We start from the raw sequence: 25,443 nt of genomic DNA, 5'->3' as shown, positions 1-25,443 counted from the left end.
ATCTTGATTTGGTCAGTCAGAGCATAGGAAATGCTTTGAACTTTTGGACATTGTATTTCAAAAACAGAATTTAAAATGTTGTGTTATTTTTTCTACAAAACTTGGTCTTTTGCATTTTCCACACGTGTGAGTGCCTGGGCCTGTAGTATGTGTTGAGTTGTTTTTCTTTTTGTTTTGTTTTGCTAGAGAGAGGACTGCACCCTCAGGCGGGAGTGACATTTATCATCAGGCACCTAGTGTGGCCGGTGCTTTTATAGACACAGGCAGCATGGTGACCACAAAACCCGGGAAATAAATAGTAGCAGGAAATGGAGCCACGGGAGGTTGTCATGAGCTCTGGCCCCTTCCCAGGCCCCGCCTCCCGGCCTCCCTTCCCCACACACTGCTGCTGGCTCCCTGAGCACCGGGCATGGGCGTGGGCATCGCAGGCTGCTCCTGCTGATAACTCATCGATTTACAGAATCAAGTTCCTGGAATTTTTTCTAGGGTATCGGAATTTTTATAAAAATAGACTTGTTTTATATTTAGTAACATTTAGTTTGTAATTATAACTTATTATGTTCATTTTAAACATTTTAATAAAATTTCCAAACAGATGAAAGTTGTTTATATCCATCCCCCAGACATTACCATTTTCAAAGTTTTGTGATTCTTAATTTATTATTTTTGTTTTTTTAGTTAAACTATTTTAAAGCAAAAGCTAAAAACTAACATGTTATGTCTTCTCTATTTTGCTGTGCATCTCAAAAAAATCTAACAAGAATGCAGTAATTTTACAACAAATTAACCATCATTCTTACTACCTTCTAATAGGTAGCCCTTACTCAGAGTCCGTCTCTTTCGGAATGTGTTTTTGCAGTTAATGTATTTGAATCAATACAAACAAGGTCCACACATTATATCTTTGTCCTCTTATGTCTCTGAGCATCGTAGCCCCTCGCCCTCCCCCTTTGTTCCGTGTCGCGGACTTGCTGGGGAACCCGGCTGGCCCTTCCTGTCGCGTCCCGTTCCGGGTGGCGTTTTCCCGAGGTGGTGGAGGTGGCGTTAGAGCCTGGATGGGCTGCAGGTGCAGCTGTGTGACCGGATGCCTCCTCTGTGAGAGCCCAGCAGGAGGCGGAGCTGTGACCGCCTGCGCCGCCAGCGGGAAGTTCACCGGCTTTACGCGCAGTGCTAACCTGTTCACACTGGTTCATGAGGGGCTTCAGGCTTTGCATAGAAACCTTCTCTCTGATGTTGGGGAGACTGAAAAGGAACTGGCTTGGGGTTGGAAGCTGTGGGATTCCATTCATAGCATCCAGCTCGGCTCAGTGGAGGGGGTGATGTCATTTTGTGTCTGTGAGAGAGGGGGTCACCAGGTTTGTCATTCAAGGAAGTGGATCCGCTATAATGTATTTGGGTTTTATCAAGGAATTCAACAATATCTTCCATCATATTCTTGAGTTTAAGGGCTGTGGTGTAACAAATTAGTGCCAAGCTGACAAATGTTACTATTTGGTAGACTAACATGCAAATGACTCAAGAATTTTAATTTTACTGAAACCTAATTTGAATCAACAATATTAGATGGTCACCAAAAAGCTAATGCAATTTTAAATTGCATTAATTACAGGAATAGTGTTAGAATTAGCAGTGCAGCTGATCAGACAGGTGGGTTTTTGTGATCAATTCTGGAAACGGTCTCAGGCCAGGAGGCCAGAGCAGACATGTGTTCAGGAGAGAAGAGAACAAAATAGCAGATGGATTGAAACGTGCTCCGGGAGGAGAGCCGCTGAAGGGACGAGCTGGAGTGGGAATGCCGTTCTGGGGAGGTGCTGGGCTCGTCGTAAACCATGGTTCTCCCCTGTCCCAGATGGACACACCTGGGTGGGTGCTGTGGCCTCTAGTGCACAGAGGCCAGGGACGGTCTAGGCATCCCACAGAGCCCCACGGCCGAGAGTTACCCGTGCAGAGGGTCAGTGCCGAGGGCGAGACACTGCTTGGCCGGCACTAGACCCATAGAAGGAAAGAACCGCCCGACCTCGTGGCTCAGGGTGAACGCAGAGGAACTTTCCATGTGTGCATGAGCGCTTGTCCCGTGTCCTTACCCAGGAGTCCATTGCACTCCACTCCATTTCATTAATAACTTGGAAAAATGATCATAAACACAGTTTCAGTGTAGGTCTAAATGATACCAAAGGATAAGAGTAAGCCCAGTCATGGAAGCTGTGTGAAATGACCTGGGCTTTGTGTGAGGCAGTGCTTTCTAGTTGCTGAGCTGCAGGAAGAAAGGCTACTGCGCTCAGCGAGGCAGTGAGTTCCACGTGATGTAGTGGTCAGGGCTTTTTAACTTGAGTCTGCTGATAGGTTTTGTGGGGTCTTTGAACATGGATGAGAAAGTAATTGCATCCTTATTTTCAGTAAATAGACTTCTACTAACATCTAATTGAAATTTAGCATTTTTATCACTTAGGAGTTTATACTCATACCCACCTCAGCATTAGAGTTGTATGAACTGACTCTAGATACTTATATTACTACTAGTGGCCCGGTGCATGGATTCATGCACATTAAAGGAAATTAATTAGAAGAAATATTTTAATATCGCTGTTCACCCTTTCTCTATAATAGAAGTGTCAGAGGTGAAAGAAAATTAGTAAAATGTACATGAAAATAATATATAAATTGATTAATAAATAAACAGTAACATATAACAACAACAAAGACATGATATGAAAACAACAAAAACATGATATAAAAACATTGATATAAACAAGTGACTGATAAAGTGATTAAACTTATTCTACTCTCTCCCTGTATGCCACATTAAGAATAAAACACTTTCAGAGTGCTGGACTAATTTCCCTTGTGATGAAGTATTTACAACTAACATCACACGCTCTTTGAACTCGTTAACATCACATGTTCTTTGAACTTGAGAGAAAGCAACATATAACTGACCATGTGTGAAAATGGGCTCAGGTAGGAATATTCCTACTGTGTCTAGAGTTTGTCCTTGTGATTTATTAATAGTCATCACAAATGCTGGCATCACGGGAAACTGTCTTTGAATTAGTTTAAATGGGAGGCCAGTGTCAGACGGGACAAATCAGTTTGTTAACCATTAATTTTTTAAAATATGCCCAGTTTTCTGGAAAATTTATATCATTTGGAGAAATGTTGCCTTTGCTACAACACTGAGTAAATTTTCCATCACATGGTTTTTCATCGGAGAAATTTAGGGATAGGCAACATTGACATGTCACAGCCACTCCGCCGCAGCTGTGTTGGATAACTGCACCCTCATCTACCTCATTTTCGCTGTGAAGGCAGTTCCTGCCAGTATTGGTCGTACTTCAGACATATTCTGTCGATAACGTTGCTTTCTTTCAGAGGTACGTTGTGCCAATAGTTGGTCTTCAGATACATTCTGTCGACGATGCCGGCTTCTTTTGGCTTCAGAGGTGCATTGTGGCAATAGTTGGTCTTCAGGCATATTCTGTCAACAATTTTCGCTTCAGAATGTCAACAAAAACGCGACCTCATTACCTGGAGCCCACAGCCACCGTTTTCCGGGCTGGGCGGGGCTGTGGGCTGCTTTTTGTGCCGTGGGGTCTTGACAGTGTCGGCTGCGATTTGGTGGGCTGTCGCTCTGGGGTAGTGGTGGGGCCTGTGTCCCACTTGGGGGAAGCCGAGTGTTGCTTTGTTGATACCAGGTCCACGGTACTAGGTCGTCCGTGGTGCTGTTTCTCTGTAAATGGCTAGTGTGCATCACAACAGGTCCTGTGTTGAGCGTCTGCCCCCTGGTGGTCAGTGCGAGTCATAGTGACTGGTCGGAGGGACACTTCGCACATTAGTCTTTTATGTATACAGATAGCGCAGGTTTAGTATTGTAATAATTGTGCTTTAGTGGAATTGTTCCCGTTGTAATGCTTTGTATTTTATTTTATGGTGCGAACCGGCTATAGGCTTCACCAGACTTCCAGAGGGGCTGTGGCCAAATCAGTTATACCCTCTGGACCACGCAGGTGGCTTTAGGGTTCTTTTGTATGTATGTTTGTACAAATGTGGTATTTAAGATCACGTCAGAAATATAGACATGTTATGTTCTTTAATCATGAATGTGGTCATTTTGTTCTACGGGTTTAATGTATAATTGATCATCTTTCAAATCCCCAAGATACATTTGTGTGGTAGTTATTCAGATACAGAGATGAAAATGTGTTGAGAGTACTGGGGTAGAACTTCTCTCTGACCTCCCACACTGCTGGCTGAGGGTGGCGGAGACTTCTAATTCCATTGGAGTCTAGCAGCAAAGCACAGATTGAGCTTGTCTCGTCAACAAATGGTTAGCGGATGTGAGCAGTCAGTTGTTAAGTAGGTAATGTTGGCAGTTATAACAGGCATTTTAAAAATATGTCGGCTCATTGGTTTTCGCAGCAGGCTGTGCTTTCTGGCACAGGGTTTTGGCCTCACAATGTTTAGGAGTTGGATACTGGATTAATTTTTGTTCAAGTTCATAAAAGGGGAGATCTGCTTGTGGGAAGAGTAAGCCTTAGCCTGTGAAGATATTTTACAGTTGTTATTCCTTTTGAGCTTTCAGAAGTATGGTTTTTCCTGTACAAATTTTATGTGATGAAATGCATATAATTTTAAAGAGTATTCAAGTCCTAGCATTTAAAAAAGTGTTTATACAAGATTCCAAAAACCCATATTCAAGTATTTTTTCTATCCTCTACCTAAATTAATACTCAAGTGTTATTACTGTTTTTTTAAAAGTGAGTCAAATGGGTATTGTCGAGTTGGTGGTTTTATAGTAATGTGTGTGTTTGCGATGAAGTGGTTCATCCTGTCAGCAGCTGTTTCTCCAAGGGAGGGGGCAAGGGGTCACCTGTTGGAAGCTGGCATCGGTGGTCACAGGCCAGGAAATGGGTTTCAGATCTATGTTGACCACGGTGAGAAGAAAAGGGACAGGCGCGGTGGCCTGCTGAGGTCAGACCCGGTGGTGCTGGTCAGCTCGAGCGAAAGGGGCCCGCGCTGCCTGGGCAGTTCCTGCTGGTGCGGCGCGGAGGCCAGTGATGGTCGCGTTCACTGGTTCATGAGACACTGATAAAATATTCAGAAGAAAATCTCCATCTTTAACTTTTTGCTTCCTGCCTTGGCTCTCTAGTAATTTCATAATATCAAACATTAAAAGTTGTCCTTAAATCAGTTCCAAGTAGTGTTCCATTTCTCTTGTAACACAGTAAACCCTTGATTTTGCGGACCTCGATTTAACCAACTTCAGATTTAATGGACAAAATTTCTGGTCTGTATATCATATGTGAAAATTAACACCCTATTCATTTTAAAATGCTTTTAACCAAGATTTGCTTATTAAATTAACTGGTTATTTTGTTGTTGTTAACTCACTGTTATTTTTAACAAGCTTAAGGGGATAGGCCATATGTTGGAAAAAACACTGTAGTTTCGCCCACCTAAATAAGGAATACATCGCTGTAACTGTAGTCTACATATTAAACCCAGGGCTCACCGCTCGTAAGCAGTGTTCAGGGAACGATAAACACGCGATCACACCACATTGACAAGGTCATTGGCTCTGTGGTCATGTGGCATGACTTTCTGCAGCAGTTTTAACAGAGGCCAGAAAATAACCTGAAGGAAGGGAGCAGGTGGTGGCTGTATGGCCTTTGCTGCCCTTTGAGTTAAATGACTGCAGGTAGCACACAGGGCCACCGCGCACCCACTGTGCCGGCGAGGGTGCAGGCAGGTCCTGAAAGCAGCTGCTAAGAGCAGGCACTTCATTGACATATCGGAGGACCTGCAACTGTGTTTTCTATTTTAAATACAGTTTTCTCTTGGGTGGTTTGTGTAACCAACTCTAAGGAGTGAGTGCTTTTTTTGAAGGAAACATCTGTCTTTGTAAATTACAATTATTGGCTACAGCATTATCAGAATACTAGTGACCCAGTGCACGGATTCGTGACAGTGAAAGGAAATTAATTAGAAGGTGGCCAGCGGGGTGGGACTGGGCGAGATGGGCCAGACATGCCCTGGAGCCAACCTCCCATGGTCCTTCTCCGGCGTCTGTGGAGTAAGCGGGGTCCCTCCAGCAGGTGGGGTCCCTCAGCCTGGCCTGTGGGGATTGGGCTGAATCCGGCTCTCGGACATCCCCCGAGGGGTCCCAGAGTGCGAGAGGGCACTCTGCAAAGTGCTGTCGTACAGGGTGTGGAGTGCAAACATGGGTGCAGTAACCAGATTCGGGGTCGACAGTGCCCCAGCAACAACATAGCCCACGGCCGAGGGTGGAAGCGAGCGGCCCCGCGAGGAATCGGGCTCCCTCCTCTCTGGTTCTGGGGTGCATCACCCAAGAACCACTGCTGCCAAGTCACTGCAGCTCAGCAGCTCCTGCGTTGAGCTCTGCCCCCTGGTGGTCAGTGCGCGTCATAGTGACCGGTCGGACGGTCAGATACTTAACATATTAGCCTTTTATGTATATAGATTAGCCCTGTCATCGAGACCTCAAGGCTGTTTCTTAGGGATGTGAAGGGTTGTTTTCAAGAGGGCTTATCCGTTGGAAACAGCCACACGGGGAGAAGGGAGAGTCGGGTGTTGTTACTGACTGCTCTTCTTTCTGTGTGTGCAGCCTCATGTTCGGGCTGTCGGAGGAGCTCCCACAGCAGTGGGAGAGGCGGGAGGGGGACAGCACTGAGGGCCAGGTGGTGATGGCTAGATGCTGGATATGGTTTGTTCACTCCTCCAAACAAGCTTATTTGGGGAATTTCCCTCACGTACTCATAAACTCACTCAGAGCTATTGAGTGAAAGGCCAGCTGCTGTCCTGCTGCGGGCCCCCAGGGCTACCCCTGTGCGTGGGGGACAGGCTGGGAGACGAGGCGGGCGGTCAGGGCAGACCATAGACCGCTCTGAACTCCAGGCTCCTCCTCCTTATGCATCCACCTAGTTCTTGGGGAGCTCCTCTGGGGCCTGGTCTGCAGAAGGGGCGGCAATCGCATCACATCCAACTCCCTTCACATGACGAGAGACTGCGAGCATGGAGGTCAGAGTCCAGGTTCTGGGCTGGGAATGCTGGTGGCTTGTGGGCCCTGCTGCGTGGCCAGCTGTGATTGGAGGACCTGTTCCTTGCCCGGCACCGCGGGGGTGGTCACAGCACCACACTCCGCGCGGGGCTGGGTGCTGACCTCGCAGGGTCTGGCACGGGGCCTCCGCGGCATGGTAGTCACCATTATTCCTGGTGTCTGTCCTTCGGTCACCGCACTCCCAGGGTGCAGGTTCAGGAGCTGGATTTTATCAGCCTCCTCAGATTGGATAAAGTAACAGCAGCCAAACTTAGAATCGACTGAACAAATGAACAGAGTACTAAAGTGTTTTTTAAGGGAATATTCTGGTAACAACTGTACTCAGCTATTTCAGGCAAACTACATTGTTAAATATCACTGCTCTGGGCAGGAGAGCTGTTGCTTGCTGCTGACCCTCTGTCCTTACGGTTACTCTTTTTTTCCCCCCCCATTTATCTCCACTTCCTCTGTAAGCTTTGTGGCTGAAGCACATTAATGCTGGGACTGTATGTTTGCAGTCTCCTCTGCCTGGGAGGGGCCTCATAGGATGAGGGATGAAGGACATGGGCTCTGCTCCAAAGGGGGCCTTTGCCAGTTCCCTCTGAGTCCTTGTGATCTCGCTCAGCTGGCATCCCTCGCAGACACAGGCTGTGTCTGTGTCCGTACTCTTTGGTAGTTTGGAATTGTTTTTTGACAATTCTCAGAGAAACTGGTGCTTCCGTGTCTTTGGGGACCCATAGGTGTATATGTAGCTGTTTCGTTCTCATCACAAATGATACACAACTAGCCTTTTAGCAAAACGATGGCGTCCCCTGGAGGCTCTGGCCTTTCTGGTCTGACGGGTTCTGCAGGGTGAGCGTTGCAGGAGCGGGCGCAGTGTGCCTATGAACACTTGGGACTGATGTGAAATACAGGTGACTCCAGTGGTGGTGGCGAACATCTCAGCGTCCTGGGATAGAAATAGGACTCCCATAATAAAACTTCAATGTATGTTTTTTCTAAAGTATGTCAGGGGCCTCTGGAGGAGGCAGTGGGTGAGAGCGAAGCAGGAATGCAGAACCTGACTGATTGCAGAGGGTGGGCCGTGGAGGCGAGGATGGGGTGAGGAGCCGGAATCGGGGCTCAGAGAGTGTGAGTGACACACAGCTTGGGGGTTCAGGAGCAGCTTTCACGCGCGTTGTTCCGTGTGAAGGTTTCAGGATCGCAGCGGGACGCAGAGCTGGGAGCGGGGACGTCTGAAGAGCTGGCTGGACAGGCAGGTGTGAGGTGCAGCGCCCAGAGCAGGACCTGCATGGAGCTCCCATTTGCTGATTCACCCGTGACAAGCCCCACCTCAGCCCAGAATCCGTGCTCAGTGCTGTTTTCCCAACACGCATGTCCCTTCGCTTTGGTTTCTCTGGGCCCGTGGGGAGCGGAGGGTCAGACAGAGTGAAGCTTGGGGGTGGAAATGTGCCTGTTGTCTCACTTTCTGGTGCAATTTTCATGTTGTTTATATAGTTAACCCCATTCTAAGGTCCTGTTTTTCATACTTTTCTCCAAATCAATACTTGTCACGTCCGAATTATCCGTGAGGAGGAGCTGGTGGATTGGGGAAGCAGAGGGGAGCTATGGGGTGGGCTTTGAGCGCTGTGGCCAAGGCTCGGCATCCGAGAGTGCGGAGGCCGCAGGGTGGCCGAGGAATGACGTGGCCTGACTTGGCTGTCACGAGGCTCGGGTGGTCTGGGTGTGTGTGGGATGGAATGACTGGGTATTGGGGGGCGGGGGGGGGGGGGACGACTCCTGCTGAGCAGCGGGAGCCGCATTAGTGCTGGAGCCCAGACTGACCCCGTCGGTAGAGGTGGCCCTGCCCTGCCGCCTCCCCGGTGATGTGTGGCCAGCAGACAGAGGCCTGCGGGATGCGATCCTCCGAGAGTCCTGGGTTCTACAGCAAGGGCCTGAGACGCATGTGGTCTCACCCACGTGAACTGTCATACCTGGTTAAAAAGGAAGGAGACGATAGGGGAAGGGCGTCCCCTTGTGCCTGCTTGCAGTGCTGCTGGCTGGAGTCCATGTCAGTTTCTCTAGGAGGAAGGTGTTGAGAACAGTCTACACTGTGACGGCTGATTTGGGCAAGTAGTTTACTTTGAAATTAGATACCGTCACTCACGTTCACGGCAGGAATGAGGCCGGCGTTCCCCTGCTGTTTCTATGATCGTGGCTGGACAGGCTCAGGGACAGACAGGCAGGAACTGGCAGTCACTGGGTCTGGATGCAGAGCTGGATTTGCCACGTAAATGCTTGAGCAAGACACTGCAGCTGTGTGAGTTTTCATGACCAGGTCTTGGAAGTGGGGTTTACTGGTACCTACTGAACTGGGTTGTTGTAAAGACGTAGTAGAACGATGCACGCCCAGGGGAGCTGGCACTTGCGGAAGAATCAATAAACGTTGGCCGTTACTACGGCAGCGACGCTGCAACCACTATCTTCCCCAGGAGACCAGTGAGGCAAAGAGCAGTTGTACATAACTCGTCCCGAGTCACATAATTACATCTGAAGACAAATCCCCTGTCTCTTCCTTCCTGTCTCAGATGTGTGGGGGAAGGAAACGTTTTTAAAAAGTGGGGAAGTGCTCTGGCTGGGTGGCTCAGTTGGTTGGAGGGTCATCCAATACACCAAAAGGTTGTGGGTTCGATTCCTGGTCAGGGCACATAGCTAGGTTGCTGGTTCGATCCCCAGTTGGGCGTGCATGGAGGCAACCGATGTCTTTCCCCCTCTCCCTGCCCCTTCTCCCTTCCTCTCTTTCTAAAATCAATGAAAACATCTTTTCTGGTGAGGATTAAAAAAAAAAGTGGTGAGTTGCCTTTTTCATTTACTAGTGTTATAGAAAGGGGATCTTTTCAGAATGTTGTTTTTCAAAAAATGTATGATTTTGTTTTCTTCTAGGATCTGGAGTTCCATGGAGTGATGAGGTTTTATTTTCAAGATAAAGCGGCTGGGAACTTTGCAACAAAATGTATCCGGGTCTCGAGCACGGCCACCACGCAGGATGTCATCGAGACGCTGGCCGAGAAGTTCCGGCCGGACATGCGCATGCTGTCCTCTCCCAAGTACTCGCTCTACGAAGTGCACGTCAGCGGAGGTCAGTGTCCCCTCTCCTGCCAGGCATGCCCCCTCCCCCACTCCCCAGGTCCCCTGGCTTCCTCCCGAGAGCCAGGGAGCAGTGGGCGGTGGCAGAGCTTCTGTATGTCGGAAAGGTCTGTGCATCCCCAGCACATGTTTGTTGGAAGTTGGATGAATGTAGTTTTGCACGTGCTTGTTGTTCCGAAGATAAGTAGCGTGGCGTTTCCTGAGTGACTCACCCACCCACAGATCCGGGCACAGACGGGGATGACTGTGTGCTCCTTGCTTTTGGAGAAAGTTGGTGTCACTCGTGTGTGTGGAATGGAGCAGCACAGTGAACGAGGACCCAGTTGTGTGTGAGATGGGTCGCCAGCCTTCCCGTGGGTTGTGATGTGGACAGCACGTTTCCATCGCTGTGTGGGGAACTCGGGGCGTCTGGGGAAGCTCTAGTAATTTCTCCTTGTTTTAATGTTTGAAATATCTGGAAATATTCCATATGTCTATGTCAAGTAACAGTTTAAATTGGACTGGTTAGAAATGTAGGAATTTACAAATTTGAATGTTTCAGAAATGTCCAGTCATCTGCAAAAAATGTAATAATGCAGCAAATAAAGGATTGCATATAACACAAACCTAATTTGAACACTTGTTAAGTTCTATCCACAAATCCTTTTTAATTTTTTGTTTGTTTTTACTTTAAAAAATACAGCTTTCTTTATAAATTTGAAATTGGGCAAAATTTTTTGTAACGTGTGGAATTCAAGTATGGCCAAACCCCCCCCCCCCCCCACCCCAGTGGTATGTAATGTAGGCCATTGTTGTTTATTACTTTTTAAAAAATATATATTTTTATTGATGTCAGAGAGGAAGGGAGAGGGAGAGAGAATCATGGATCGGCTGCCTCTTGCACACCCCACATTGGGGATGGAGCCCGCAACCCCGGCCTGTGCCCTGACAAAAGCGAACCCTGACCTCCTGGTTCATAGGTCAGTGCTCACTGAGCTACACCAGCCGGCTGTTTATTACTTCCTTAAGGTTACAGGGTCTCACCTACACAAGCAGTCCCAGCCGGCCCAGAGTGACACAGGACAGCCGCGTGGCTGGGTGTCTGCGGGGGGGGGTGGGGGTGGTGTTCCTTTGCTCAGGACCTTGGAGAGGAAGACAGCCTCCGTGGAAGCCACCAAGTGGACTCTTTGCAGTAACAGGATGCAAGATGGGAATTTGAGATCTAAAAGCAGCATGGTTTTGATTTTTTTAAAAAGAACCGCTTTCCTTTAGATTTTTAAAATTAGATTTGCTTTTAATAAAACAGTAAACTGTCTTACTTGTAAGGAGGTGAAAACCATGGAGGCGTAAAAAGGAAAGGAAATGGTCCCCCCAGCCCTGAGGCGAGGGAGCAGCCAGGACAGTGGGCCTGTCCTCCCACCCCTTGGTGCTCGGAGCGGAGGGTCCCACCTGGGCCGACCTCAGTCTCCCCAGGTCACGGAGCCTCGGGGGCAGGCAGTTCTAATGGCACCCCTTGGCCTCAGGTCAGACCGAACACCCTATTTTATTGAGTAGCTGGATTTAGACAAATTAGTAAGTGTTTATGCTCTAACAACTTTGTGGCTCTTTGAAGAAGTAATATGCATGAAATGAAGGAAAAACTAAACTCCTTCCATTCTTAGTCACAGTTACTTTCCTCTGGAGAAAGGAAAAGGCTGCAGTCTTTAAAGCGAGTAGGAAATCCAGGAAGGCAGGAGCTCCCTGAGAGTGAGGACACGTGCACTGGGGGGGGCGGCGGGGAGCACGTGTGCGCTAGGGCACCTCACCCTGGTTCTGTTTGCTTTTGTGATTTAGACGTCATTGTTCTTAATATTAGTCTCTAAGCATGCAGTGTGAAGGGCTTTTCTCTAGTGCAAACTTCACAACATCATGGTAATTTTGGTTTGTAGCAGGAATGTCAGACTTCTTAATCCAGTTATTGATCTGTCACTGTTTTTTATTTCTCATGTTTTCAGTTGATAAGACAATAACTTAGAAGTAGCTGTGCTTCGTTACTGTTTCATACCCTGTTCACTAAGTGCCTCTGCAGGTCTGCTTATGCTTTACATGTGCCCTGTCCCCCGGCTGCCTTTACGGAACACAGTAGGCCCGCCTCCCAGCTCTGCTGCCCTCATTGGAGCACAGCCTGTGCTCAGTGCCTGTTGACCTGTGCCGCCTGGAGGCTCCTGTTGGGTGGCCAGGCTGGGTGGCCTCTCCAGAGGCCTCAGTGGCCGCCTTCTCCCGGCTCCGTGAGCCCGATGCTGGCTGGGTTCTGAGGAGGCAGGAAGACGGACACTCAGCTGAGCACTTGACCCCAGCACAGAGCAGGAGGTGGAAGCTTGTGTTCCCGGAAGCGCATGTGAGGGCCGAGGGTCAGAGGCACAGAGCGAGGAAGAGCAGCCACTCCCACGCCTGAAGATGCCACCTGGGTCGTGCCACCTGAAGCGCAACGTTAATGCGCGGAGAGCCTCAAGGATGGGGCCGTCTGTGCTGTTAGCACTCCCTCCTGTTGCCCATGGGACAATTTCATTTAGCAAGGTTCTAGAAACTGTTTCCTCCCTGGTTGGTGTTTCCCAGTTCCGTTCTGAGTGTTGTGAGGATGTGTCTGGCCAGGTGTGCGCTGATGCGTGGTGGTGTGCAGACGGCACAGACACCGAGTCAGGTGGTAAAGCTCACGGAGCATTCGCGTTGCATTCCAGCCTGACAGCAAGGCCTCGAGGTGATCCTTGTGTCTCTCACATTAAACGCTATCAGGATGTGGGGTGAGCCACAGCCACCAGGTAACCACGGCTTCCCTTTTTCTCTTTCATGTTCTGAAGAAGAAAGAAGATTGGATGTGGAAGAGAAGCCCCTGGTCGTGCAGCTGAATTGGAATAAAGACGACCGCGAGGGCAGGTTCGTCCTGAAGAACGAGAACGACGCCGCTCCTCCCAAGGTAGGGCAGGCGGCTGCTCCCCAGGACGTCGCCGTCCCGCTCCGTTTCCTCGGGGACCTGCCTGTTACCCTGTTACATTGCATGGAAATGGTCACTGACCCGCTGGCAGGCCCTGCTACAAAGTCAGAATGAACAAGCAGATTAACAAGATCCAGAAAAAAATTGGACGTTTTTTATCAAACTATCCTTACAGCTTTGCTTTATTAAAAGCCAGTTTATTACAGCTGCCTTACTTCTTTTGAAGTTAGAAGCATTATAAAGTAGATAATGACTCAATGCTTAGTTAAGCATTAAGTCATAATATTTTTTATTAGGTTTCTTTTATTCAAATTACTCTATGTAAAATATTTGGATTTTTATTTATTGAAAATCAGATTTCATGATTCTCACCCCAGTTTTCCTACTGGACTTGCCTGCTTGTTTGCTTAGCAGTTGTGAGTTGTGCTAAAGTTCACACACAGTGAGATGCACAGCCAGTGGCGTGTAACTCATTAAGAGTTGATGCCTGCGCTCACAGCATGGTCAGCCCCGTGGAACTGGAGAACTCCCCCCGCACTCCCGGGCCGGTGGCTGTGCCGTGGCGCGTGGATGAGCCGGGCTCGGCCCCAGGTGAGCTTGACGTGGTTCTGTCGTAGCCAGCGTAGTGATCATGTCCCTTCTGTCAGAAGGCTCAGAGCAATGGACCTGAAAAGCAGGAAAAGGAAGGCGTTATCCAGAACTTCAAGCGGACTCTCTCCAAGAAAGAAAAGAAGGAGAAAAAGAAGCGAGAAAAAGAGGCCCTGAGACAGGCACCCGACAGAGAGGACGGGCCTTTCCGAGGGGAAGACGTGTGAGTTACGTGGGAGACACGCCCTTCCTTTGTGTTCTGAGCCAGGGGTTTGAATGCCGCGGACGGTCCGGTCAGAGGGTAATGTGGGCGAACGGCGGCTCTTCTGCTGGAGCTGTTTGCTGAGTGTTCCGTGAGCAAGCCGGCCGGTTCACAGTGCTGTTCTTTCCAGTGGGCCATGGCTGTCCACGTCTTCTCTTCACCTGCACCTGGCCTTCCTTTTATTTCTGCTTTTGGGGTCCTTTAGGCAACAGTGGTTCCTTATGCACCTCAGATATGCTTACCACACGCTCAGAGCTGTCACGGGCAGCGAGAGCAGCCCAGTCCCTTAAAGGGCCACGTGCACTGACTCCCATTCCTCCGCCTGCCACCCAGCCCGTCCTGGACCTCCTGACCTGCGCAGGAGTGTGGCCTCTGACCTCAGAGCCGCGGGAACAGGGAGCCCTTGCGCTTCCATTCGCACAGAGAGCGACGTCGGGAGAAGCTGACTTCCCCTCGTGTGGGTCTCCGGGTGGGCGTGCCGCCTTGTCGGCTCTCTGTCCAGGTCGCCCCCGGCTGTGCCCGGGGCTCAGACTCGCTCGCCTTGGTGCCGACTGCGCAGTCGTCTGTGTGTCGCGTTTCTCCACTGAGGTCGAGGAGTTCACTTGGAAAGTAGGCGTCTGTAGACCTGCCAGGAGGGCAGGGGCCCCTGCCGTCACCTGAGCCAGGGACCGGAGTTTGTGTCTGCTCCACAGATGCACACACTTCCTGTGTTTATGTAGAGTTTTTAAATGGAATATAGTCACAGTCTCAAAACTAGAACTTTCCACATGACGTCTCCCCACTAATGAGTGTAATTTATAGTTCACATAAAAATTTATTCACAGATATACCTGTAGTCACAAATATGTGTATTTTAAGTAACCTAAGTGTTATACTCTATTCTCTCATACCGTTTTTCCAAAACGTATGGAACCAGCTCTTTTGGTGCTTATAGGTGTTCACAGGTTCTCGGTATTAATAGTGCTCCGGTGACTCTCCTTGCTCCAGAACTGTGAGGGCTCCTCTTGTTATTCCCTTAGGGTCTGCTGGGGAAGAATGGCTGGGGACAGCTCGGGGGCTTGCTGCCAGGTGCGCCCCCAGGAGCCCCCGCACCCTCATCTCCTCGTGCCCTCAGCACTGCTGGTGCCAGAGCATGCTCGCTCTCAGTGTAGAACATCTTCAGTCAGTAGAGTTTACTTTATCATTAGCAAGGTGATGTCTGTCGACGTGTTCATTAACCACTTCTATTCATGCTTCTGTTGCCATGACTTCCTCGGGCCTTTTTCCCCACTTTTGACTGATTCTGCATGTTCTGTATTGAGGACATCAGCCATTGGTCAGGGGTGGCATTTACTTAGCATGGAATTGCAGCCGGGTTCAGTGTGTTACCGTGGGCTTCGGTGCTCACCTGCTAGGCATTGCTGCCCACGGAGGAACTCCTGAGTCTGGTACCACATAGCAAGGCTTTGTTAAGGTGGTTCTGCATGAGAAAGGACTTGTAAATATATCGCTCATATGTGAGCAGCACCAAAGGAAGGAAGAGTTTAGAACCTTGGTGAAGATTTGTTTTTTTATCAATTTAGTTTATGAGATATGATATATTATTTTTAAGAAAATTAGCTACTTAAAATGAATTAAGTCACTCAGCTTGATGGAATCAAAGACTGGTTGTTAATTAAATGATTTTTATGATTGATGCCCGACCGGCGTGGCTCAGTGGTTGAGCATCAACCTATGAACCAGGTCACGGTTCAATTCCCGGTCAGGGCACAGGCCCAGGTTTCGGGCTCGATCTCCAGTGTAGGGTGTGCAGAAGGCAGCCGATCCATGATTCTCTCTCATCATTGATGTTTCTATCTCCCTCCTTCTCCTTTTCTCTCTGAAATCAATAAAAATATTTTTTTAAAAATTTATTTTTATGATTGAGATTGTCATCTTCAATAGCATCAAACTTTAGTCAAGTACGTCAGTGTTCCCTTCATATTTAGTGTTCAGCGCATCCATCTGTACAGCTGACCCCTCATAGGAACCATTGTGGCAATTCCCTTCTGAAAACTTAGCTTCAAGAAAGTGAACCTTGGTGAACCTTTTAGTTGTTAAAACATGTATAGTCCATCTTATTTCTTGGGGTTGGGCTGTTGTGTCACTCATTTGGTCTGTTTTAGGGTAACATGGGTGGAAATTGCTGAGATGTATAATTGATACCTTTTCCTGAGCTTTGTTAATACACAGTAATTAACAGTATAAACTCACCATAGGATTTGAACTGTAAGTTTGTTTAGTTCGGTCTGTCAGTCTGTACTGAGGAAGTGCACTCTGTCCACATTAGCTTTGGCGGCGCGGTGAGCCCGCACGCAGCTGCCCTTCCAGGTGTTGATGGTCACACTGTAACAGTTTCTGACACAGAAGTGTTTAAATGGTGTTGGTGTCCTTGTTTCTTACAGTGAGAATTCTCGCCTGGCTGCTGAGGTTTATAAAGACATGCCAGAAACCAGCTTCACCCGCACCATCTCGAACCCCGAGGTGGTCATGAAGCGGCGGCGGCAGCAGAAGCTGGAGAAGAGGATGCAGGAGTTCCGCAGCTCGGATGGGCGGCCTGACTCAGGTCAGGCTTCCGGTTTCCCGTCACTTGTTGTGAACCGAGTTAGTAATTACCCCTTCTAGGAGCAGAGCCCTGCGAAGTTGAGTGAACGGGTGACGTGGCCTGTTCACAAGTGCATGTCGTGTCTGGTCCTGACTCAGTGTGGGCTCCCGTGTAAGAGCTCTGTTCACAGAGAGCGCTGTTCCCTGCAGGGCCAACCAATCGATGTGTCTCTCCCTCCCTCCTTCCCCACCCCCTCCCTTCCACTCTCTCTAAAAATCGATGGAGAAATAGCCTCGGGTGAGGATTAACAAAAAAAGGAAAAGAAGGTGGTAAAAATTTTTTAAAAGGGCAAGAGGCACGCTCATTACCACCTGCCGAGTGCTAACCACGTTCCAGACCTAAAGGGGCTCTGTGTGTCACAGGATGTGAGGGTGAGCTGCTGCAGCGTGTAAACTGGGGGGTCAGGAAGCTGTAACGTAGCTTCGGCTTCAAATCCAGAGCAGCTGGTGTGGACACAGGGTGGAGTGAGCCCGTGGTGGCACACCCCTGGAGGCTGCCGCTCTGAGGCCTGGTCTCGGGCTCCTGACCAGCGTGGACCCTGCACAGGGGCCTTTCCCAGTCCCGGAGCTTGGGGCGGTCGCCGGCTTGTGCTTCTCACAGCATGGACACTGTCTTCAGTCATTTGTTGTTTCCGTGTTAGTCACCCTCCCCCAGCACCTCCTCACACCTGGATGCCAGGCAAGCACACTCGCCTGTTCAGTGACAGTGGGGCCCGGGATCTGCGTGGGTTTGCGTGGTCACACGTGTTGACAGCCTGGGCCAGCAGGTCTGTGGCCCAGTACAGTGTGGTTTCGTTAAAGACCCAGTGTTTTTACTGTGAGTCAACTTGTCACATGGTAGTTTGACCATAAGTAGAACGCACAGTGTGACACCAAAGTAGTTCTCTGTAGAATTCCATTAAAAACATACAAACAACAACGAAGATCCCAGGATACTGCGTTGCTCTGCCTGGTTGGTTTTCTCTCCCAAGTTAGTTCACAGCTGGACAGGGTGCTGGTGTGAGTCCTGGAAGTACACCCCGGCCCCAGTGCTTGGCGGCAGGTCCCTTCTGAAGCACCAGCGTCTTCTGGCGTCCAGTTCAGTCTTTTCCCATTGGTGTCGTCAGTGGGGTTCATATAACTTTATCCGGGTTTTTAATTTGTCTCAGATCGATGGTGAGAAGGTAGAGATGGGGGGGCGGGGACGCGGGGGGATGGCTGTGTGACAGTGGAAGGTGAGGACACGGGACAGCCCTGGAGGAAGCAGCAGGACTGTCTACTCGCTTCCTCCTCGCTCTGTCCATTATCCTCGCAGGAGTCTGTTCCCCATCCTGAAACCAGCGGGGCTGGAAGAGGCCAGGAGTGCGCTGTCCCCCTGCCAGGCGCGTGCTGTGGCAGAGTCACTGGGTCGTGTGTGCCCCCTATAGGAGATGAAGATGGAATTGCGTTCGTTCCCTGTGGGCCTCCATTGCAGCGAGAACCTGGGCTCCCTTTTTTTTCTTAAGTGACTGCAAACGCCAGCTGCCTGTTACTGGAGGGAAGTTGTGCTCAGAGATGTCTGATGTTTTCCAGGTGGAACGCTGAGGATTTATGCAGATAGTTTACGACCAAATATCCCCTACAAGACCATCCTGCTGTCCACCACGGACCCTGCGGACTTCGCGGTGGCCGAAGCGTTGGAGAAGTATGGCCTGGAGAAGGAGAACCCCAAGGACTACTGCATTGCCCGGGTGAGTGGCTGCGGCAGCGCCGCCCTGTGGTGCCAGTGAGAACTTGCCAGTGAACTTGCCCCGGGGCTGATTCCTTTCCCTGTGCAGTTTAGAATCTGAAAACCCATGTGTTCAGCCATAGGAGAGCATTCCCTCTCCCGTTACACAAGTTACCCATGCTCCTGTGCGGGGTGAGAGAAGGAAGGAGGCAGGTTGGAAATAAAGGTCACCCACAGTTCTATCGGGGGAGCAGCGATTCACATTCCGCTGTATGTCCTTCCAGGTGTTACTTGGCCTGCACAGGTAGAGTTTGACCAGTTTGCTTTCACAGTGACTCTGTTGACCCCCAAACCATGACTCTTCCTTTAAATGCCCGTGATTTACTTCTGTGGGACAGTCATAGCGGATGGCTTTGTTTTAGGTCATGCTCCCGCCTGGAGCCCAGCATTCTGATGATAAAGGTGCTAAGGAAATGGTCCTGGACGATGACGAGTGCCCCTTACAGATCTTCCGGGAGTGGCCCAGCGACCGTGGTGAGTGCAGGGGGGTGTGTACCTGCTGAGCCGCTGGCTCAGTCTCTCGGCTGTAGGGGAGCCCGGCTGTAGGGGAGCCCGGCTGTGCTCCCTGCGGGCTATTTGTGGGACGGTTTTCTCTGTCCTCCTTGGTTCCCTTGTTCGAGGCCACGTTCAGTGGCTCGTGTGCAGACCTGGAACAGACTGTCCCCCTCCAGTAGGCGTGTCATGTCTTAAAGAAGCTTGGCCCCCACACTGCCTGCGTGGAAGGTCATGGTCCCGTCAGCAGTGGAGTCCCGCGGTGCCGGCCAGATGACTGGGTGGATTGGCAGATGTGTTCCAATAGGGAAAGCGACCTGCCACCCTAAAGGTTGTCCAGCAATTGGTTATTTAAAAAATGAGCCCAAGCTTTTCACTCTGCAGGCTGTTGGCTCTCATTGTTCCAGAGCAGTGAAGGGGTTCCCTGTGTCTTGATGGGATAAGTTTTCTTGCTCTCGGTTCACATGATACGCGACCTGCTGTGTAGCTGGTCTTTGCATTAATAAATACATAAAGGTTTACTGCCAGTCAACCCTGGCAGTGCTTGAATGTGGACTGGTAGTTTTTTTTTTTGTTTTGCTTTTTTAAATATATTTTATTGATTTTTTTACATTGATGAGAGAAACATTAATCAGCTGCCTCCTGCACACTCCCTACTGGGGATGTGCCTGCAACCAGGTACATGCCCTTGACCAGAATCGAACCTGGGACCCTTTGGTCCGCAGGCCGAGGCTCTATCCACTGAGTCAAACCGGTTAGGGCTGGACTGGTAGTTTTAAAAGTACACTCTCTCAATACTTTTTCTAGACAGTATACAGGTAAGCTTTATTAAAGTTAAATTCCTTTGAATTCTGAGTTAAGTCAGTTGAACTAAATAAAAACCAGATCAACTAAACAGATATTTGTGGGTATAGAGTGTGTGTGCATGTGTTACATGCGTGTGTGAGAATATATTTATTGCTCATAGGGTTGTTTACCAAGACAAACACTCATTTGTTCTTACACTGATGTGTGCTTTTCAAGGATGCCACGTGCTTGAGTAGTTGATAGTGTGAATTCACCTTTGCAGCTTGGTTGCTGGAGTCTCAGAGCACATCCAGAGACAGTACTGTCTCTGTTGAGTAGAACATACTTGGGAAGCGTGCACGCAGCTTGCCTTGGGAGATGTCATTGGGTTGCATCTTTGGTCAGCTGGCCGTCTGCACTCCCGTGCATCTAGTTCATACCCGGCATTGCTTCTATTCCAGGGATTTTAGTCTTCCAGTTGAAGAGGAGGCCCCCAGACTATGTCCCCAGGAAAACCAAGAAGCACCTGGACGGGCGGCCCACGAAGGGCAAGGAGAGAGCCGACGGGGCGGGCTACGGCTCCGCACTGCCGCCGGAGAAGCTGCCGTACCTCGTGGAGCTGAGCCCAGGTGAGGCGCAGAGAGCAGTTCATTTTGTAAAGGAGTTTTTCTCTTGCCTGACAACCTGTTTCAAACCATTTATTTTTCTAAAAAATAACCCTCATAAGATGACATTTACTTTAAAAAAAAAACACTCAAAACCTTAAGGTCCTAAGATACGTACTTTTCATTCATAAAAATAAAGTTCACATAGGCAGAAGTTGGTATTGAAAAAAAAGTTAAAATAGTGGCAATAGAGAATAGAGGAAAGGTTTAATTGATCTCCATTAACATTTTTTTGTTCAAAATGACCTTGTAAAGTCCTTCCTCCAGCTGACAGCCTGAGATGGGCTCCCCCCAGGCAGGTTCAGGAGGGCCAGGCGTGGACTCAGCCGTGCTGGATGTATGAACAGTGTCTGAGAAGAATGTCCTTAAACGTAACAGTGCAGCGGAGAGATTGCCTGTGAGAGGTGTCTGGTTTCCAATGAGAGTAGACCAAGTTTATTTTCCTGTTAGGCTTAAAAAACTTGTTTATAGAGCTCTCTTAAGCCAGAGCTGTTGAAAGTGAGCCATCAGGTAGAGAAATACATTGATGTTCTTAAACGTTTTACATACATATCCCTATGTAGTATATATGTTTGCATATGTGATACACATGGCATGTTTATGACTTAGATAAACGACATCATTCCGAGTTGATGTGGTTCGAGTACTAGTGTGGCCTGTGTTATACTGCGCTGTGCGAGACAGGCAGTGGCTCCCTCCCTGCCAGGACTGCGTTTAACTACAGGCCGTTAGCAATCACAGAAAAAGGGAGCTGGAAACCAAGCCAGATGCATAGGCAACCCATGGTTCTCTGGGCAGGTGTTCTGTCATTCTCTCCTCTCATTCCTAAGTGTGTGTTTGTTTGCAAGGTTGTGACTACTGGGGAGACATGGTGCGATGGTCTGGCAGGCTGCATCGATGCAGGAGAAGTGGTGCTGCTTTGCCGGGGACTGGCAGTCGGCGCTCGGTGGCAGTTTGCTGCAGGTCCTAGTTTATGCTGATGATGTTGGAGGGTTTTTACTCCATCAGCTGTTTGTGAGGAATAGGTTAGTGTTACTTCGCCCCTCAGTCTCTGGCTGAACAGTTTGTTGAATGTTGCTTGCTCGCTGTGGTTTGGACACGTCCCGGTATCAGTGTGTCTGTAGGGTGTGTGTGCGTGTTGGTGCCTGGAGTCTGAGGCAGTGGCTAGCAACTGTGAGATGGCCATTTATTTCTGAACTTAACATTTTTTAGTCAGGATCTTTGAGCATTGGGTCTGTTCTTTAAAGTTTCGCGTTACATGCTAGAAATTAATGATTATTTTCTTTAAACCAAAAATTTTGAGGATTTAGAAGTATTATTAGTTCAGAGAGAATTGATAAATAGCAGTCAACAGAATAGTTTTCAAATGAGTAATGGAAAGTTGATTTGAGTGGTAGCAGAGACAGGCTGAGAATTCGTTCATTGACTGATTTGACTAATAGTTAACGAATCCTTATTATATGTCATCGTCTGGCCTTGGAGATAGCGCCCCATCAAACAGATTAAACCCTGATTTCAGGAACTTATATTCTAGCAGGAATTGCTATTTTGACAGCTTATTTCCTATGTATAGTCTCCCAGGTGATGAGAATATATAACATTTTTTGTAGGTGTGGGAAAGTGGTAGAGACTAGATAAGTTTTACTTCTGTGCTCCTTTTCAACAAATATTGGCAACAGCACGTTACATGCCGATTAATATGTGTCCTTTGTCTGTGGCCTTCTGCTACGTTGGTCAGCATTTACCGAGCTAATGCTTTAGGCTGAGCAGTGGGTTTCCAAGGTGAGTGAGGTTGCTCCTGCCATTGAGTGATTGCACCCAAGAGTTGCTGGTGATACAGTGTGGTGAGTCCCCGTGCGTGCGTTGGTCCGACGTCCCTCCTGTCGGGTGGCCTTATTGTCTGACAAATGCCCGATGCTCAGATCGGCGACCACTGTCAGGGTGAGCAAGTGGTGGCAGACCTGAGTGCTGGGCAAGGTCTTACACGGAAACCTTGTTCTTCTCAGTGGCCATGCTGTCTCTCTAAGTGTTCACTCTTTGAGTCAGCATGCTGAATGAAGTGGAAGGTGTTCCATTGCCAAGCAAGTAATGTATCCATGTTGACTTGTCGTGAATGGATGAGAACCATATTTCCACCAGACACGTCATCAGACTGGGTCTGTCCACAGCCGGCTGAATGCCTGAGGTGTGTGAGGTGTGGGTGTAGCTTACACTGTCTTTTGGAGAAATGGGGGCTCAAAAGCTCCTGTAGGCTTTGCTTTGGGTTTGACTGTGTTCTTTCAACAGAAGACTGCGGGGGGGGCGTGGACTCCAGGCCTCCCTCCCTGCTCTCCTGCCTGTGACTCACCTGTCGTCTCGGTGTCTCCTTACAGTCCGTTGTCTCTAACACGCAGCCTGCCTGGGCCTGTCGTCCGTCCTCATCCTGAAGGTGGTGGGGCGGACGCTTTCCTCCCAGCCGAGCGGTCTCACTGCAGCTCACCTCTCCTGTCTCTCCCTCTCCATGTCCCGCATGGCCTCTGTCGCTGCGCTGCCTTCACCTGGGTCCTCTGCATGCGCACCCCAGGGAGAAGGAACCACTTTGCCTACTGCAGCTCTCACGCTCACGAAGGTAACGCTGTGCTCCTGCCGCTCCGCTCGGGCACTGACAGAGCCTGGTGTGTGTGCGCATTGGTGTGGAGTTGGTATGAGTGACTTATTTTACTGTCATTAATAAGCATTCCATATCCAGAATTCATTAAAAATAATGGGAACTTATTTTGCAAAAATGTCCAATTCCTTTACTAGGCTGACTTAAGTGAGAACTTAAAGAAGGGAGAGAGCGGTTTTCCTATTCTTCTCCCCTCCATCCCCCCAAGAATAAGAGGGAAGAGGCAGGGACGGGGAAGGAGAGAATGAGAATAGTGCGAGTAAGAAAGAGACAGGGTGAGAGAGACAGAGAGGCAGCAGGCAGGAGGAGTGCTTTGTTCAGCACCGTCCGCGACCTTGGGGTGCAGTGATGGTGGTGGGAGGAGCGTCTCAGGTCCGAGACTCCTTGGGAGGCTGCAGGGGAGGTCAGCCGTGCGATGGGAGCTTATGTTACTGCCAGGCCTGAGATGTCCTCAGGGCTCCTTGTTCTCGGGCAACCTCATCTCTTCTTGTCGGCAAACGGTGCTTTCTCCCCGGAACGTGTTACTCCAATTTTGAGTATCTCCGTCTTTGTCATCTTAAATGCTACAGCTAGTTGTTGGTTTTATGGAAATACTTTGTTTTTATCTGCTTTTATAGTTTAAACTAGAGGCCCGGTGCACGTGCACTCGGGGGTGTCCCTCAGCCTGGCCTGTGCCCTCTCACAGTCTGGGTCCCCTTAGGGGATGTCCACCTTCTGGCTTAGGCCCGCTCCCGGGGGGATCGGGCCTAAGCTGGCAGTCAGACATCCCTCTGGCAGCCCTGGAGCCCTAGGGGGATGTCCACTTGCCAGCGGGGACCAGGCCCAAGCTGCAGTCAGACATCCTTAGCGCTGCTGAGGAGGCAAGAGAGGCTCCCACCACCACCGCTGTACTGGCAGCCGTCAGCCTGGCTTGTGGCTGAGCAGAGCTCCCCTGTGGGAGCACGCTGACCACCAGAGGGCAGCTCCTGCATCGAGCATCTTCCCCCTAGTGGTCAGTGTGTGTCATAGTGACCAGTCATTCCCAGTTGTTCTGCTGTTAGGGTCAATTTGCATATTACCCTTTTATTATATGCCTGGTACATGGGTGGGGGCTGGCTGGTTTGCCCTGAAGGGTGTCCCGGATCAGGGTGTGGGTCCCACTGGGGTGCCTGGCCAGCCTGGGTGAGGGGCTGAGGGTCGTTTTCAGGTTGGCCACACCCCTTTCAGGGAGGGGGGGTCCTGCTGGGGTGCCCGGCCAGCCTGGGTGAGGGGCTGAGGGCTGTTTGCAGGCTGGTCAAGCCCCCCAGCAGGGACCCTCACTCCTTGAGGGTATGGCCAGCCTGGGTGAGGGGCTGATGGCTGTTTGCAGGCTGGCCACAGCCCCTTCAGGGTGGCGGTCCCCCCTGGGGTGCCTGGCCAGCTTGGGTGAGGGGCTGATAGCTGTTTGCAGGCTGGCCACGGCCCCCAGCCACCCAAGCTCCCAGTGGAGGCTGGCTGGAAGCAGGTATCTGGGATTTATTTATCTTCTATAATTGAAACTTTGTTGCCTTTAGTGGAGGCCACAGCCAGCCAGGGCAGGCGGGAAGCTTTGCTTCTTCCATCGCCGGGGCAACCAAGCCTCCTGCTTGCTCCAGCTCCATGGCTGCCAGCTGCCATCTTGGTTGGGTTAATTTGCATATAGACGCTCTGATTGGCTGGTGGGCATGGCTTGGTGTCGTAAGTGTTTCCCTCCACGTCCTGCGTGGTTCAGGGTTCGGGTCTGGAAGTGGAGCCGCACACAAATGAAATAGAAAAGACACAAGATAATTTGGGAATATGGGGGACCAGGCGAGCAAGTCCAACTCAGGGAGAAGGACTTCCACTGTGCTCAGGCCTCACCAAGCTTTTATAGTGAGAGGTAAACAAGGTAGTGATTACCATAGTTACACAGTTCTTGTGAGTTTCACTTGTTTTGACCATGGTTACACTTCCTGCACTTCCTCCTCCCATTAGCTTTCCCAGATAAGATCTAGGGAGTGTTATAAGGTCAAGCCTAATTATGCTAAGAGGACTGTGCCCTCTAAGCTGGGACTTGTTTGTGACTTTGCCAGCAGGCCAGTCTGAGACTTAACCCTATATCAGTTTCCCACATCTCACCCTTTTTTTTATTATTAAGCTACTATAACTTACACATCAAGAACAAAACTCTGACTAATTAAAACAATAACAATGCCAATCCGTAACCCAGAACATTTTAAAACTTAAGCATAACATTTCAAGAACAAAAAATGGTTTAAGTCCCAATTTCAATGTCCAACAGTTCTGAGTTCAAGTTTCAATGTCCGATAGTTCCTTATGTGTACATGTCAGCAATGATATTTCAGTTCTGGATGGTGGACAAATGGTGGCAATGCAGGTCCGACCCTCTCTGGTTTGATCCTGGGCAACCTGCAGCGACGCACAGCTGCTGACTGCTAGCATGGCAAAGCGTCGTCAGCGTCTCCATCTCTGAACTGTCTCTCCTCTTGTCTTCATGGCTGGAGCAT

General features: G+C 49.5%; 1 protein-coding gene across 14 annotated transcripts in view; it reads left to right on the top strand.

Annotated features, from left to right (window-relative positions):
- Positions 1–25,443, top strand: part of AFDN (afadin, adherens junction formation factor) — a 107,012-nt gene that overhangs the window by 23,804 nt on the left and 57,765 nt on the right. For 10 of the 14 annotated variants that reach the window (XM_070417325.1, XM_070417329.1, XM_070417327.1 and 7 more), the window contains exons 2-8: positions 9,977–10,172; positions 12,997–13,112; positions 13,778–13,941; positions 16,404–16,564; positions 18,154–18,311; positions 18,712–18,823; positions 20,089–20,256. In XM_070417325.1, coding sequence (XP_070273426.1) covers positions 9,977–10,172; positions 12,997–13,112; positions 13,778–13,941; positions 16,404–16,564; positions 18,154–18,311; positions 18,712–18,823; positions 20,089–20,256 — 1,075 coding nt within the window. The remainder of the gene's footprint in view (positions 1–9,976; positions 10,173–12,996; positions 13,113–13,777; positions 13,942–16,403; positions 16,565–18,153; positions 18,312–18,711; positions 18,824–20,088; positions 20,257–25,443) is intronic. The other 4 variants (XM_070417338.1, XM_070417337.1, XM_070417333.1 and 1 more) reach the window with 2 other exon arrangements.

This window comes from Myotis yumanensis, unplaced genomic scaffold, assembly GCF_028538775.1.
Source record: "Myotis yumanensis isolate MYYU_CA2020_CCGP unplaced genomic scaffold, mMyoYum1.0.hap1 SCAF_6, whole genome shotgun sequence".
NCBI lineage: Eukaryota > Metazoa > Chordata > Mammalia > Chiroptera > Vespertilionidae > Myotis > Myotis yumanensis.
This window is presented reverse-complemented; position numbering and strand designations above follow the sequence as displayed.